Genomic DNA, 15,392 nt, shown 5'->3' on the forward strand with positions numbered 1-15,392 from the left:
TTGCCACAGAGATTCTTTGCGTTTGGGGACTCAGTAGAGGTGCATGGAAATCAACAGAAAACCGCGTAATTTTCTGTCTGTTTCAGATGAATAAAGTCACTTAGACCCTGACCACACGAATCCGGATATTTTTGAAAAAGTTGGGGTTTTTTTCCCCTGTGTTTTGGCATACCATCCACACGGAAACGGTGTTTAAGGTCACAGAAATGAGCAAAGATTCGTTTTGAAAACCGTCATGCAGACAGGAAAAGCGCAACCTTTTGAAAACCCTAACGTCGCTTGTCAGTTTGCAGTTGTTCGCTTTTGTATGTATTAACTGATCATGCGACAAAGATATCAATGCGAACCAAGGGAGTTGTTTTGTTTGCGTTGCGATTTGGGAATTTGTTACATGTTTACAAGTGAATTTCGCTTTACTTGTACCTTACACTGCGGTGAAGAGGCTCGGTATCCTTAAATCCACCTATCCGAAGGCACAAACCTTTTATGCAAACGTCGATTCAGATGTTGCATAGTATATCTCCTGTCTTTCATGAACTAATGTGCAAAGGGAATTCTTTGAACTGCACATTTCATTGGTTGTACTGAACTAGTGCTGGCAGCAATGGCAGTCTCGCAAAGAGGACAAAATCCAGATCTTTTTATTGCTTGTTTTTCTGTGGAGCCTACATAAAAATATGACATTTTCTTAATATTAATGCCAGTGGTGAAAAATGGTTGCACATTTTCACTGGCATCATTGACATTACACAGATTCGTTGTAGATATAATTAGTCCCAAACCCTGTGAATGATCTGTTGTCAAAAGACAGCCTATAATTATAGTAAATCTGCCTTTGATGTCATCTCTAACCCTCTGTAATAAATGTTACATTTCTGCTATTGTAGAATGTGACTCTTTCATTAGGTCGCTATGCATTTCATTGAATCTTAATTGACTGGAAAATAAGTTATCTTTTCCTACTACATTGATGATTTCATCCCTTCTAGTTTCTAGTTATTCTTACTTTCTCTATCCTCACTCTTTCTTATTGATATCTTGTCATCTCATATTTAGGCTCTTCCTTTGTAGCAAAGAAATCTTACTCTAGCAGAGCCCTGAAAGCAAAGTGTTCTCGTTCAGTGTACCACCGAGCTTGTTTATGGTCCTGAGCAGTGATGGTCATTTCGTTGTCTGTTCCTGAGACACTGGCTTTTCCATTTAGCATCTTTGTAAAGTTCTCAAGAATGCCACCATAACAGAATTGCCCCTTTAAAGGGACTGTAGTTCAGTAAATGGGACCATGATGCCAAGCAGGGGCTCTGGAGCACGTGTTCAGTTGAATTGTAGATGAAGACGTAACAAGCTAAACATAAAGCAATAAGTGAAAAAGTATACCTTTTAGTTTGACTCGCACGTCCATACACAAAATGCTCTGTTGATGGATTCCTATCTTTAGATCTCTTGTTAGCTGAAGAACCTGTTTCTAAAAGTCTCTTACTACCTCTAATATAGAAGGGAAGTAATTATCTATGAGAACATGCCATATCTAATTATCTATGAGAATTATCTATAGAGGAAGCTCTGCTTCCCTGCTGTCACACTGACTGATGGACATTAATAAATGTCCCTTATTTTCATGCTCTATGAGAGGGGTTATAAATGTCACTAAATGCTTCATTGCTGAGAACTTCCTCACTTGTCTCTCCATCATTTCCCTTCATCACATGTTTCTACATTTAAATGGGAAGTGTCTTATAACCACTTCAAATGGCACCACTATCTGATGGGTCTGATCATGGCCAAAGAGCAGTTGATGACGCGATACTGTTAGTTTTTCCAAAGAAACTGGCCAGGTGAGCAACTAGGGCAGGGCTATGTGAAGAGGTTCAGCGTAAAACCAAAATTCCTCTGATTTCACTTTTAGCATTTAACTTGGCTGAGAGAGGGTAGGTTTTGAACAGGGAGACAGATTTGCATCATTTATATGAATGTCTTCCCATAACCGTGGCATCTGTCTCATCCCAAAGTAGCTGCTCATGATTATGACCCTTTACTGTGATTTCATGGAATATTTCAATGAAATCTGGCCATTCTGGCTATTTGTGGAGCTCCATCTTATTTTTTGGCATAGTCAACTCAGGAACACTGGCAAAAGAGTTATTGTGTGAGACAGTATTTTACTGTTATAAACCACTGGTAAATCTTAGAGTAGTAATGTACAATAGTGGTTAATTTAGGAAAATTTAAATGCTATTAAAATATTATAATTAGTATATTAGTAATTTATTAAATTTCTCTCTATTTCCTGTTCTCCTATTACTATTTCTCAATGTAAATCTACTGCGAAATATGTTCATTCAATGCCTACAGCTCTCACTTACCTTCTTATTTGTAGGAATTCATTCTACTTGTATTTAGAAAGGCTTCCAGTTCATTATTTAGGGAATAAAATTGATTGGACCCGCAGTCTCATTTTGATCAGTCCAACTATCTCAACTGTAGCTTCCGGCTAACTATCTCACAGGAAAATTCCTCTTTCATACAAAATTGTTTTATTTTGTTCTTCCAAATTATACAAGCATTCCATTCATTCCAAGAGCACCTGTTCCAAATGAACCTCCCTTCCTGTGTTCCTGTTATGTACCACCCCACCCCCCCTCCACAGGGTGGGCGTGGACTGAGCGGAGGCTTTAGAATTGAGACCGTGTGTTGAGACACACCTTACTGGTTCTTTCAAGGCTCATCCTAATCTCAAACGCCTAATTGACCACAGCTGTTCCTCAGCCTGGGTACCAGGAACCTCCCCCTTCTCTCACCACAGTGGCTAAAGTTAAGCATGAAGAAAGATTTTTCACTTTAAAAGAAACTTGTTTATGCTGTTTTTATGATGTTTTATATTTAAATGCAAGTGAGCATAAATTTATGTTCAGCAACACGTTGCATGTTCTAATAAGGACACTAGATGCATTTACATATGAAATGCTACTGGGTTTGCATTTAAACAAGTATAATCTAAATATTAAATTTGCTAAATCTTTGTATGGTATTTATTTCAGACACATTTATGGTAATAATATTATGATTGCAAAAACGTTCATAATACTGCATAATTTCTTCAGAAATTATGCTATGAAGTTGTGTAATCTGGAGATAAATCTGTTGTGATTTTGGCTATTGCTGACTGTTAAATCTGCCAAATCCATGATGTTTAAAATGGTAGTAAGTCTTTCATCCCGATGTAGAATGCAGTGTTCAACCTCCCAGTCAGGAGAGAATTTAATATGACTGGAAGATTGCACTAAGGGAAGACTAAATGAGAAGACATAGGGGAGAAACTAGACGTGTATGAGGAGCATAAACCAAGTTATTACGGCAGAGTAGAAGCCAACCTCACCAGCTCCTGGAGACCTTCACACTGTGTAGTGGTTAAAGCCATTTCTAGGTTTCAAATAGGTTGATTTTGTGTTGATTTTAATTGCGTGTACTAGTCTGAGGCCATACCAAGATTATTTCTAGCTCTGCCCTTGTCTAAATGCTCTGTATCCCTACAGTCTGATTGTATGGGCTCTGGGACTGTAAAACCTTGCTGCAAAGTGGGGTATGCATTTGGTAGCTTTCTTTAGTCCCAAGTAAGTTTGGTTTGACTGATCTGCAGTATAGTGAATTATTTGCATTTCATCCTGATGCCTGACACTTTTGTCTCCTCTGTTATTCAGGTTTTTTTCTGACCAACAGTTAGAAACACAGTGATGAACATGCTTTCATGTGTGTGTAGAACAAGCTGTCAGGGCCTGTCATTGTTATGTGATGTTTGTGACAGGCTGGAGTTCTTCAAGTTTGAAATACAGTTCTAATACTGGACGTCAGAGCTTATCCAAGTTTTGCTATAGGTATAATCAGAAGGTATTCCCATTAACTATTAACCTCTTTGTTCTATGCTATAACCAGCCATACTACAGCCAGTAAAGGGACTAACATGGAAACAGTAACATTGTGCACAAATTCATAGTAAAGATATTACTTTTGTAACCTTTAAAATGAAATAATTCTGTAGCATTTATATGCATTCATTAATGATAAGGATTTAAGTTTGTTTTCTTTGAATGAAAGCACAGCACACATTCTCAGAGTCAATTGCAGAGTCTATTTAGCTTTATTTCCAAATAACCCTGTAAAATGTAAGGTTTGTATTTGGAAATTCAGTATAGTACAACTGCCTGGCAACAAATTACAGAAATGCAGACACAATAGCCACAGTCACGATTTCAGTTGATGATAATAATACTAATTACATCCAAGGACTGAATAATCTTACATTCACAAACAAATTTATTAATCATAAAAGCACTGCGAACATGCATTTTCTGTCAGTTTCAACAATAGGCCAAATCACAAGCACAAAAATGTTTAAATGCACTTGTATGTGTTCAAAGGAAAAGACAACTATAAAAAATTATATATATATATATATATATATATATATATATATAAATTTTTTTTTTTATTTTTTTATTTATTTTTTTAACAGACATTGATCCTACTTTGGAGGTTATTTTTCTCATTGTGGCTATTATGTGGGTGCCTGTTGATTTTGTGAAGCCATTGTGTGAACGGTGAGCAATTAGCCTTGAACACTGTCCATAACCGATGGATGACATGATCCATTAAATGTTTATCAGCTATAAGACCAAATTCGTGACTAGTTTACTGGGTATACCAATGGCGCATTTATGGAACTGGACTTCAAGCTTTCAAACATTGAAACTGCCTTACACCACAGGACCATAAGCACCCAAACTGTGTAACACCACAAGACCGCACAAATATGAATAGCTGTTCACTTTTAACAGTTAATTCCCTTAAGAATAAAACACAATGGCATTAAATGCACAAAGGAATACACAGCAAAAAGTGCTCATTAATAAAAGGAGCTTTTGATTAATGAGAAAACAGAAGACAATCTGTATAAGTAATAATTGTGTCAACGTTAGATAAAAAAAACTTTTAGCCCACTGCTATTCTATATTAGGTCTAATGTTCTATAATATTAGTCTAAGAGAAGCATTGTATATCCCAGTGTGAATGTGTTGTTAAAGATTTCATGATGTTCTGTTTGATTGACCAAAAAAATCTGACAAATTAAATAAGACTAATTACAATGTAAAAAAATAATGTACTCTTTCTGATTCATTCATTTATTGTTGATGAGCAAACCACAGCTAAAATATTTCATCTCCCTTTTTTCAATTTCAATTTTTCATTCATTCATTCATTCATTCATTGCTGAATAACAAAGCCACAGCTAAAATCCCTCATTGTGCTTTCACTAATCTTTTTCCATGTTTTCATTATTTCAGTATTTCTGTCCATCAATTTAAATTCACAGTGTACAGTGCTTTTTCTTAATGGGAGTTACATTCTCATTAACTCTGTTTAAGATGAACATGGTTTGATTATGAATATATTCCATGGTTTTGGCCAATGTTTCTGATTCTTCTTAGTCCTCTCAGTGACATATTGTTTTTTAGAAACTCGGTTCTGCTTATTTACATCTGATTGTTCTCAGGTAGACATTTATGAATATTTGACATCAGAGAGCACTCTGTTTTATATTGCCTGAACAGCAACTTTTCACAGACTCATATGATTTGGATGCCTTACATTCTAAGCTAAAGTGTCTGTTGCTAACCAGACAGTTTATATTTAGATGTAGCTGGGTAAACTAGCTATTAACTGCTAGTAAGCACAGCACCAGCAGTTCTCTTCTGTTCCTCTGTAGGGAGAAGGCAGGTTCATTAATCAACATCTGAGTTTCCAAAGACATTCTTTAGGCATCAATACTCATCTTACTTTTCCTCTAGGAAACCAACCTTTTAATTTCAAACCTATATAGACAGGGCCTTGTACCACTTAGGAAAGGTCCAGAATAAGAGGTTGTGTAAGATGGACTGTGTAAAGAATCTCGAGTGTTAGGTGTAAGCCTTTTCTTACTTCCCTAACACTTACCAAAGGGACCAAGGGAATTTGTATGTAACACTTCTCAATGGACTTTACTTCTGAGTGTAGCTAAACACACACACACACACACACACACACACACACACACACACACACACACACACACACACACACACACACACACATATACATATATATATATATATATATATATATATATATATATATATATATGTATGTATATGTGTGTGTGTGTGTATGTATATGTATGTGTATATATATGTATGTATGTATGTATGAGTGCCAGAGAGATCGAATCGATGTATAGAACTGACAAGTAAATGTCAATATTTAAGTTATACAGCTATATGCTAACTGTAATTGGGATCTCTTAAATACATTCTTTAAGTATATGACTATCGTAGATAAGCCATTTATTATATGACCTGGTTGATGGCCATTTCAGGACAGCTCTCCTGGGCGAGAGCCTGCTAGTTGGCTGCCAGATCATTGTGGTCTTCTGTCAGTTCATCTATCTCCGTCGAAAAGTGTTCTGTGCTCTCGATCATAGACGTTTCCTTAGCAACACTGTAGGTTAGGGCCACACTGTACGCCGCCTGTTTCGCCTGAGCGCGGGTTCCACAGCTGCAGAGTTTCCTGAAGGCAGCACGGAACTTTTGCGACATGGCGTTGTAGATAACGGGGTTGACGGCGCTGTTGAGGTAGACACAGGTGCGACAGAAAAGCAGGAACCATGCGTCCAGGTAGGCCTCCTGAAGGAAAGAGTTGACCACCACAAGAGTGCGATAGGGCATCCAGAGTACAGCAAAAAGAATAACCACCACGGCCAGCATCTTAGTTACCTGTCATGGGGGAAGCAATATTTAGCTACACTTAAAAAAGTAAAGGTGATTGAGCATTCTTCCGTCCCGAGTCCCCTGTCATGCATTTGTTAAGTGTTACGGAAATGAGAAAAGATGTTAATAGCATTTTTATACCAAAAGAATGAAATCTAAGTGTTAAAGAGCATTATGAAGTGAAAATACGCAGCAAGTCTGCTTGCGTGAGCCGCAGGCCTATATTGAAAATGATTATCCATATTGTGATCGCTGTTGTTACTGGGTTAGTTGTTCCTGGTGTTTCCTATGACAAATAACGTAAATTGTGTTCCTAAAGTCTTTGTTAAAAATTATTGCAACATAAGAACTGCTGCGACTACTGCCGTCACTGGATTTACTAAGTATGTATTAGAGGCTCACCTGTCTTCGGGAGGTTGCAGTCGCACTTGAGCTCTGACTTGAATTGTTTATATATGTTTTATTACTCGTTGAAAAGTCTTTGTGTCCGTTCTTAACCTTTTCTTTGGGTATCGGATTCAGGAAAAGAATTCTTCCAATGAGTCCATATAAAATAGTCGCAAGCGTGAGAGGTAGAACGAAGAACACACCGAAATCAAAAAAGTAGATCGGCAAATACAGCTTTCTGGAGACTTTGTATGCACATGTTATAATGGTTACGTCCTCGTACATAAGCTCTTCAATGTCAGTCAGGTAAAACCACATCACACAATACATCGACGTGAAAAGCCAAACTCCAAATATGATCTTCTTTGCCCGAGAGTAGGTACACAAAAACTGTGCTTTGATTGGGTGGCATATTGCGATGTACCTCTCAACAGTAAAGGCTGTTATAGAGCACGAGGATGCGTTGATTCCTAAATACTGAAAGTAAGTTATGCACAGGCAACCGGAATGACCGAAAACCCAGGATCCGTAAACGCTATCCGCTACACTCGGCAAGCCGGCGGCTATCAACACCATAAGATCTGCAACAGCCAAACTGACCAAGTAACAGTTGGTAGGGGTCCGCATGTGTTTTGTCGTGAGGACCACCAATATGACCATCACATTCCCCACAATGCCCAAAGCGCAAATCACGAACACTATAAAAGCGCTGATTACCTTGTATTCTATACTGCGGTCGGTCCACCCCAACGTGTTGTTGGCAGAAGTTAAGTTCTCCATTCTCGCGATCTTGTAAAAAAGGAGAAAATATCTTAATACATACTCGGCTGACCGATTAAGTATTTGCCGCTGGTGTTTTAATATCAGGTACGGCAACTTGAATTAACATAAAAGTAATTTAATCGGAGTGATTTTGATGTAGGTATACATATATAATCCAAAAGAAGCAATGCTTGCTAAAGAAAAAAAGATTTAGAGGCCATTCATCCTTTCTATTCAATAAAAAAGTGTTCAGGTGCGTTCTCTGCACTGCTAGTGTTGTCTGCGGTACGTGCCACTGTCATATAAAATGGGTCTGTGAAGGGCAGCGCCTGTAGCGCTTGATTTCGTTTCGCTACAGGCTGCATAATTCATTGCGCAACAGGGGCGTTCTTGGGAAGTCTGCAGGGCAATTCAGATTATCGGGAATGCTCTTATTTTAGTCGTTCCGAGGACTGCTTTTCTGGGGCGTTCATTTTATGATTGTCTACTTCCGGCATTTTAAGGAGCATTCTTTTCTTTCTTTCGCATCATAAACCTTTAACTTTTGACTTCAGTCTTTGTACTGCCTGAAAGAATTATGCAGGATCGATCAAACCAATCAATTGGATGTACATATGATTGATACACTAGCCACTCGGGCTGTATTGAACGTCCTTCTTGCTCCATTAGGCTAAACTAGCTCTGCTCATTTATGCCATGAAATGGTCATTGTTTTTCTTCGGATCATCTAAGATGCAGCTAAATGTGTGGCGACTAAGACTAAGCACTCAACACCCACTTTATAAAAACACATAGTTTGCACTTACTTATAGGTATGCAGTTACAGCGCAGCAGTTGCCATATGCCTTTCATCTCGGGTCATTTTCTGACCACAGGGTCACTGCTGATATTACTTCAGTGGTGAACCATTCTTAACACACCAGTGACACAGGGATTTTTTTTTTTTCAAACGGGTCAGTGTCACACTCACGCAGAAGCAGTCCCATGGTCAGAAGCTAAATGCTGATGAATGGTATAGCCTGTACTGTGCATAGCAACTTGTGGGCTATTACTTTGTATCTACACATAAAAGGTGTTTCTTATAAAGAAATGTTTCTAATAAAGTATATTTACCACGTTTTGTAGGTCAATATTGCAATGTTTTGAGATTAAAGGGTTGTTTGGCTTTCAGTTAAATTAAAAAAAATGAAAGAAAATGCAGGGCTTTTGAATGGCTGTTAGGTGACAAACATAACTCTAGTTATTTATTTCTAGTTATTATTATATTATATTATATTATATTATATTATATTATATTATATTATATATGGTTTTGTGGTCTTTTAGGTGTAACAAAGTGACTACCAAAGGCTTTATTTACATCTTGTATTAACTTGTGATCTGTTGTCACTGCCAGCCCTCTAAGGTTGTCATTAGGGCTCATTTCGTTGGATTTCGTTTCACTTGATTTCCTGTGCACTGTGTACATATGTATGTAAGTGGGCTGGCCATCGCTAAGCCAAAGTAAACTAAACTAATACCATGGTAGGTGTAAGGGTTTTCTCTGCTAAAGTAGGAGTCATCTTTCATAGATATAAACCTGTTTTCAGGGATTGTTTTGGAAAGTATGGTAAACTCAATATAATTCCCAATTAATTTGATAACCCCAAGAATTATGTTCTCTCATGATTTGTGTTGTCATCCACACTGCCTTCTTGCCTACCATACTTAATTTGTCGTCATAGGTAAATAACTTTGTAAATAACTTGTATATTCTGTAAATATGATCATTAGTGAGAGGTCGTTTGTTCAGTACATGTGAGGCTGATTTGTATGCTCGTTTCAGCTCAACTGAGCGAAAGAGAAAAATTGTGTGCGTGTGCAGGGCAGGTCGGGGCAGGATCTAGCTGTGTACAGGTCAGAGGTGACGGGTCTAACCTTCAATTTAATCTCATTTATCAAAGGAGAGTCATGGATTATTGAAGACCAAGTCTGTGAATTTAGAGGTGCTTGCATCAGCTTTCCTGTTAATATGGCCCAGGCTACATGCAGAGTACAGTTGTAAGATGATGTGAAGTCCCCAGGAGTGAAAGACTGTATAGGGGCTTTCCCTCTTCCCCAGGTGCTAAGGAGTACATGGATTACAAGAACTGTTTTTGAATCAGTGTCCAAGGTGTTTGTACTCTGCAGTTAAATTTTTTAAAACTGCAGCTCCTGATGCCAGGATTTTCATAAACTGATGTCTGTACACTCATTGTGAATGAGGAACTCATAATGCAATTTTAACTAATGCCCAGAATTATTCTATTTGCTATATTAGCAAACACCAACACCAGAGCCACTAGGAAGGGTGTGTGTGTGTGTGTGTGTGTGTGTGTGTGTGTGTGTGTGTGTGTGTGTGTGTGTGTGTGTGTGTGGAGGGGTGTTAACAGGTGTTTTGAAAAAGTTTGTCTTAATGGTGTTTTTGAGTAATCAGTGAAGTTTTGAGGCCTCTGCCTTTGTTCTGCTCAATTTGTGCCTGCATCTCCAGTTCCAGAGAATTTCATGCATTAATCTTGTTTAACTTAATTCAGGACCTTATTATATCTTACAACAAAAAAGAAAGAGTACCTTCCAAATATGTTTACAGATTTTACATCTCTGATGAGACTGAAGTATCATGGTGTTTCAGCTCTGAATTAAAGTTGTTTCTTTTTACTTGGGTGTCTGCCTGGTTTTTGGCAGTTTAAGCTTTGCAATACAAAACAGGATTCTGGGTGATTTACAATGTGGTGTGTAGGTAATTGGCCCCCCACACACACATACCGCTTCCTTATGTAATGGATCGTGACATTCTCAAAATTGTATATGATTTCCCCTCCTATTTTCCAAATGGATCAGTAACATTTGGCAGAAATCTTCACTATATGGCCCCTTTATGACTATTATTGACTCATCGGGGATGGCGCTGTTGTTCTATTCGTCCAAAATGATGGAGGTGAGAAATACTCTCCTCCTCACCAACTGTGACTATGGCACCGAGACAAATCTGAGAGAGGCCCTGTCTTCCTGCTAGAGCTTTACACATGTGTCATGAGGGCTGTTGTCAGGGTGACAGAGGGGAGAGGTCACCACCTTAGCAGCTGGTGGTCTGTTACTACTGCTGACTGTCAAGATTCTGTCATTTCCAGTAGCCTATTAGATGATTTGTTTTAAGAGCATCAGATACTGACAGGATGCAATGCGGAGAACCTGAGCAGATGTAGCCACCATACCATTATCTGCTATCTGATCTTGACTATACCTCTGTGACTCGATCTGCAAAAGTATTGCACAGGATTAACACATCATCCTTTGCAATAATTTTTGGTGTTCTAGACTATGGCATTCTGATATACCGCACTGTGTTACACAGGTAGGATACCACTTGGAATTCAGAATCTTTAAGAGCAAAGTTTTTTTTTTTCTTTTTTTCTTTTAAAAAATATGCTTTACTGCCACCTTGTGTTGCAGCCAAAAATTACTCCTGAAGATATTAAAGTCAACAATACAACTCCAGTCAACAATGAGGAGCTGCTTGAACAGCCCAAGATTTGCCCTAAGGCATCGTTTACTGTCTCCATCTAGAGAGAAAGTCTTTCTTATCCATGTTGCAAGCTAGTTAGTTAGCATATTTAAATGGTTCTACTACCATTTTCCATGATGATGTCATATTTAGAATGGTTCTTGGCTGTTGTCTGGGATGATTTGAGTTGGAGTAGTTTTTACACTACAGATGCCTCATGGGCATTTGGTACCCTGACCACCTGATTTGAGTCACTGGATCACAATATGTCTCTTAGACATATATGGTCCCATTTATACTTGTGCTTAACACTCATCACTTGTGATCTGCTCACACATATTAATATAATGTGTAAATGGAGTCTGATTGCTAATAGGAAACAAAAAAACCAAGTTTTTTTTCTTTGCAGTCTATTGTTTCAGTAAATGGTCTGACTCTTGATTGGTCCTTCAACAAAATGCTTCTGGGATCCTTTTACAGGAATTGAGCAATTTAGAACGCTCCACTTTTGCCTCAATTGTCAACAAAGCCTTTTTAAACCCACAGACAATCATCCTTCAAACCACATATGGACATCTACCATACAAAGCCAACATAATCATTGAACCAGCTGATGCAGAATACACGTGAGTGCATTTTTCCGCTATCCATATAAATGTAACTGCTCCACCCTAATCTCTGAATACATTACAGTTTCGTTCTCTTAATGTAGTACCTGGCAGCTGAGCTGTATGCCATATTTACAGTCTGAAGTGGTCCTTGACCATGCAGATTTATGGGCTTGGAGGAGGCACGTGTTCAGAGGTAATGAGGGAAAGAAAGGCAGAAGCCCTGTGGCAGTGTGTCCGTCCGGCTCGCCTGTGTCTGCTGTCATAAGCAGCAGGCACTGGCTTGACCCTTCTCCTCTCTGCTGTCCTGAAAATCTGTGACCAACTGTAGCAAGTAGCCTATGTGATGTTGCTGTTCCTTTTTTTTCATTGTTGTTTTGTTTTTTTTTTGTTTGTTTGTTTGTTTTTTTGCTTTTTTACACAGCACCACAATTTCCCAAATTGTATGTTCTTGTAACATTTTATTCAAGGACATACATTAAGGGAATATGTTATTTACACTACATAGTCAAAAGAGCATTTTTGAAGTCAGGGACTGGTGTTATATGGACAATGCAATTCATCTCAAAGGTCTTCAGTGGGGTTGAGGTCAGTGAGGTACTCACTTTGTGCACAGGGCCACAGTCATATTGGAACAGGAAAGAGTCTTCTACAAACTGTTTGCACTATGTTGGAAACATATAAAATATCTGTGTATGCTGTGGCATTAACATTAACCTTCACGGGAACTAAGAGGTCAAGCCCAAATCCTGGGAAACAGCCCCACACCACTATCCCTCTTCCACCAAACCTTACTTTTGGAACTATGCATGCTGATAAATAGCATTTTCCTGGCATCTGCCAAACCCATATTCATCCATCAGATAAAAAAGTGTAATTCATCACTCCACAAATACATTTCCAAATGTGGGCATTGCGCATAATGGTCTCAAGCTTGTGTGCAGCTGGTTGGTCAGAAACCCATTTCATTAAGCTCCAGATGCACAGTTCTTTTGCAAGTTTCCAGAAGCAGTTTTAAACTCTGTAGTAAGTGATGCAACAGAGGGTTTTTACATACTACATTCTTCACAACCAGGGACAGAGAATGCATGTTCGGTATATGTGTGAGCCAAACACACGGAACTTTAAATGTAACCCCTGGAAAATAATTATTGCAAATATCTGAGTAAAGATAACACAGTAAAGATTGTTGCAACTGTAACGTGTGCCCGAGTGCGGGATGGAGTGGGGCAGGATGCACAGAATCTCTCGATGTGTGAGACATTTAATAACACAAAACACCAATGGCAACGGGGCACTCACGTGTAACATAAACAATGTGAACAGTAATGCAGACTACATGAACACCGACGATGGCTAACATGAATAATTATTGACATGAGTCAGACTAACAGTTACGAACGCTACGTTTAAACACTACCACACAAACAACATGCTACTTCAACAATGACCATCACATTGCACACTTTGACAAGGGTTTATACATTAAGACAAGACGAGGCGCAAGTGTGTGCAGGTGTAGCTACAAACACAGATCCTCTCACTGCACGTGGCGGGCCAAGCCACGTGACTCGCGGGAGGCGAGAATTCCGTGACAGCAACAGCGAAAAGGATGTATGACCATTAACATATTTATTTCATTTTCTTGTTCAACCAGAATGTGTTTAATACAATAACATGTAGTAGTTTGCCATGTATATCAATGTATCAGTCATATGCTGTCGGTCTCTTGAAAATGCACTGCACAGTTCCATGGAAACAGGCCGTTTAGCCTACGCAGAGCGGTGGAATCTTTAGAAGCAGCACGTCAGCAGCTGTTGTTCTTTTAATGACCAGAGATCGTGTATAACTTATTTATTAAACATAAAACGATAAGTTACGATGCATGACAGCCACGCCACCTGCTGAAGCTCCGCTACAGTTCAGCACTTCACAGCTGTGCTCTTTGGTGCTCATATGGTGTACCACTTCCTGGCTGAGCTATTGTTGCCCCTAGACTCTCCTATTTCACAATACTTGACCAGGGCAGATCTAGAAGGGAAATTTCACAAACGGATTTGAGGCAAAGGTGCCATCCTTTAAATCTTAAAGTCACTGAGTTCACCAGTACAACTCATATGCACCTGCCACTGTAGGTCTATGGAAATTGCACGGCTATGTGCTTGATTTTACACACATGAACAATGGATGTGGATGAAACACCTGAACTCAGTAAGTAGGAGTGGAATCCACATGCATTTGACCATAGATTGTACATGTGTGACCATAGAGTGTACATGTGTGAACAATGAGTGTACATGTGTGAACATAGAGTGTACATGAGTGAACATAGAGTGTATGTGTGACCGTAGAATGTACATGAGTGATTGTAGAGTGTACATGTTTGACCATGGAGTGTACATGTGTGACTGTACAAGCTATACAAATCTGAATGTATTTCATTCTTTTCAAAGCCTTCATTGCGTAAAACTTAAATTCGGTTCTATAACTGAAATTACCCAAATAGATTTAGTGTTAATTAAATAATTTGGCTAAAGCTGTTCGGTCCAGTATGTTATTATAATTGCCTTTTCCATTACTGATACACAGGGGGGAGGGGGGAACTAAGAGTGTGGAGCTCAAGTTTAGTCTTGTTTGGTAATTCATCCGGTCATAGTCCTGCCTGTTCAGAACATCAGATGCGTAACATCCCCGGCTGGCAGGTTTCTTCTGGAGGTCATCTGGCCCCCCGGCTATGCCGGCGCAGCCTGTGCTGTGCCTCACTGCTCCTGCTCAGCGATTTTCTACGGTGATTCTTAGCTCTGCCCTGCACTTGTTTCACAGCAAATCCATCAGCAGAAACATCACATCATCAGGCAGCAGTAAACAAACACGATGCATTGCATCTGGGTGACATGAGCTCAGATTCCTTGTCGTCAGCTGGAGGAGAACATATATCATTCCGTGGTGCCTTCCAAATCTGCCGATGATGAGTGTATGGATTTCTAATAAGTTGACTGTCTGTGCCCATTAAGCATCCTTTGACAGATTTGGGGGACCTCGGGGGAGTCACTGTGTGTGTTCAGTGATGTAAAATAGGGAACAAGATACAGTATCTTGTATTTTTTTCTGCTTGTACTTTCATATCATTTGTTGTTCATAAATGTGGATACTTTTTTAAACATATAATCTTGGCCCTCGCTTTCTTCAAACTGAAACATGTGCGAGTGTGTACACTCCAGTGACTTATGTGTGTGCGCATTGTGCACTCTCATACATATGTAAGGATGTGTGAGTGGTGACAGATGAAATATGTTTTTATAAAATATAGTCTTT

The 15,392-nt window shown here is 39.0% G+C and overlaps 1 protein-coding gene across 2 annotated transcripts; it reads right to left on the reverse strand.

Moving 5' to 3' along the window:
* Positions 1-6,211: 6,211 nt before the first annotated feature.
* On the reverse strand, positions 6,212-8,289 carry trhrb (thyrotropin-releasing hormone receptor b). Of its 2 annotated transcripts, none has more exons than XM_027019569.3 (2): positions 7,902-8,289; positions 6,212-6,803 (listed from the first exon to the last, which is right to left on the reverse strand). In XM_027019569.3, the coding sequence occupies exons 1-2, from the start codon at positions 7,962-7,964 to the stop codon at positions 6,432-6,434; spliced, it is 435 nt and encodes a 144-aa protein (XP_026875370.1). In that variant the 5' UTR covers positions 7,965-8,289; the 3' UTR covers positions 6,212-6,431. The 2 variants fall into 2 exon arrangements, with proteins under 2 accessions (XP_026875370.1, XP_026875369.2); XM_027019568.3 differs by having other exon boundaries at positions 7,200-8,289.
* Between the last annotated feature and the right edge of the window lie 7,103 nt (positions 8,290-15,392).

The sequence above is a fragment of the Electrophorus electricus genome, chromosome 6 (assembly GCF_041902795.1).
Source record: "Electrophorus electricus isolate QZ-2024a chromosome 6, ASM4190279v1, whole genome shotgun sequence".
In the NCBI taxonomy this organism is placed as follows: Eukaryota; Metazoa; Chordata; class Actinopteri; order Gymnotiformes; family Gymnotidae; genus Electrophorus; species Electrophorus electricus.

Coding starts and splice junctions, on each gene's coding strand:
- trhrb (XM_027019568.3), bottom strand. CDS start 7,964: ATGGAGAACTTAACTTCTGCCAACAACACGTTGGGGTGGACCGACCGC. Junction 6,804..7,199: donor CTGCAACCTCCCGAAGACAG/GTGAGCCTCTAA, acceptor CCCCCATGACAG/GTAACTAAGATGCTGGCCGT.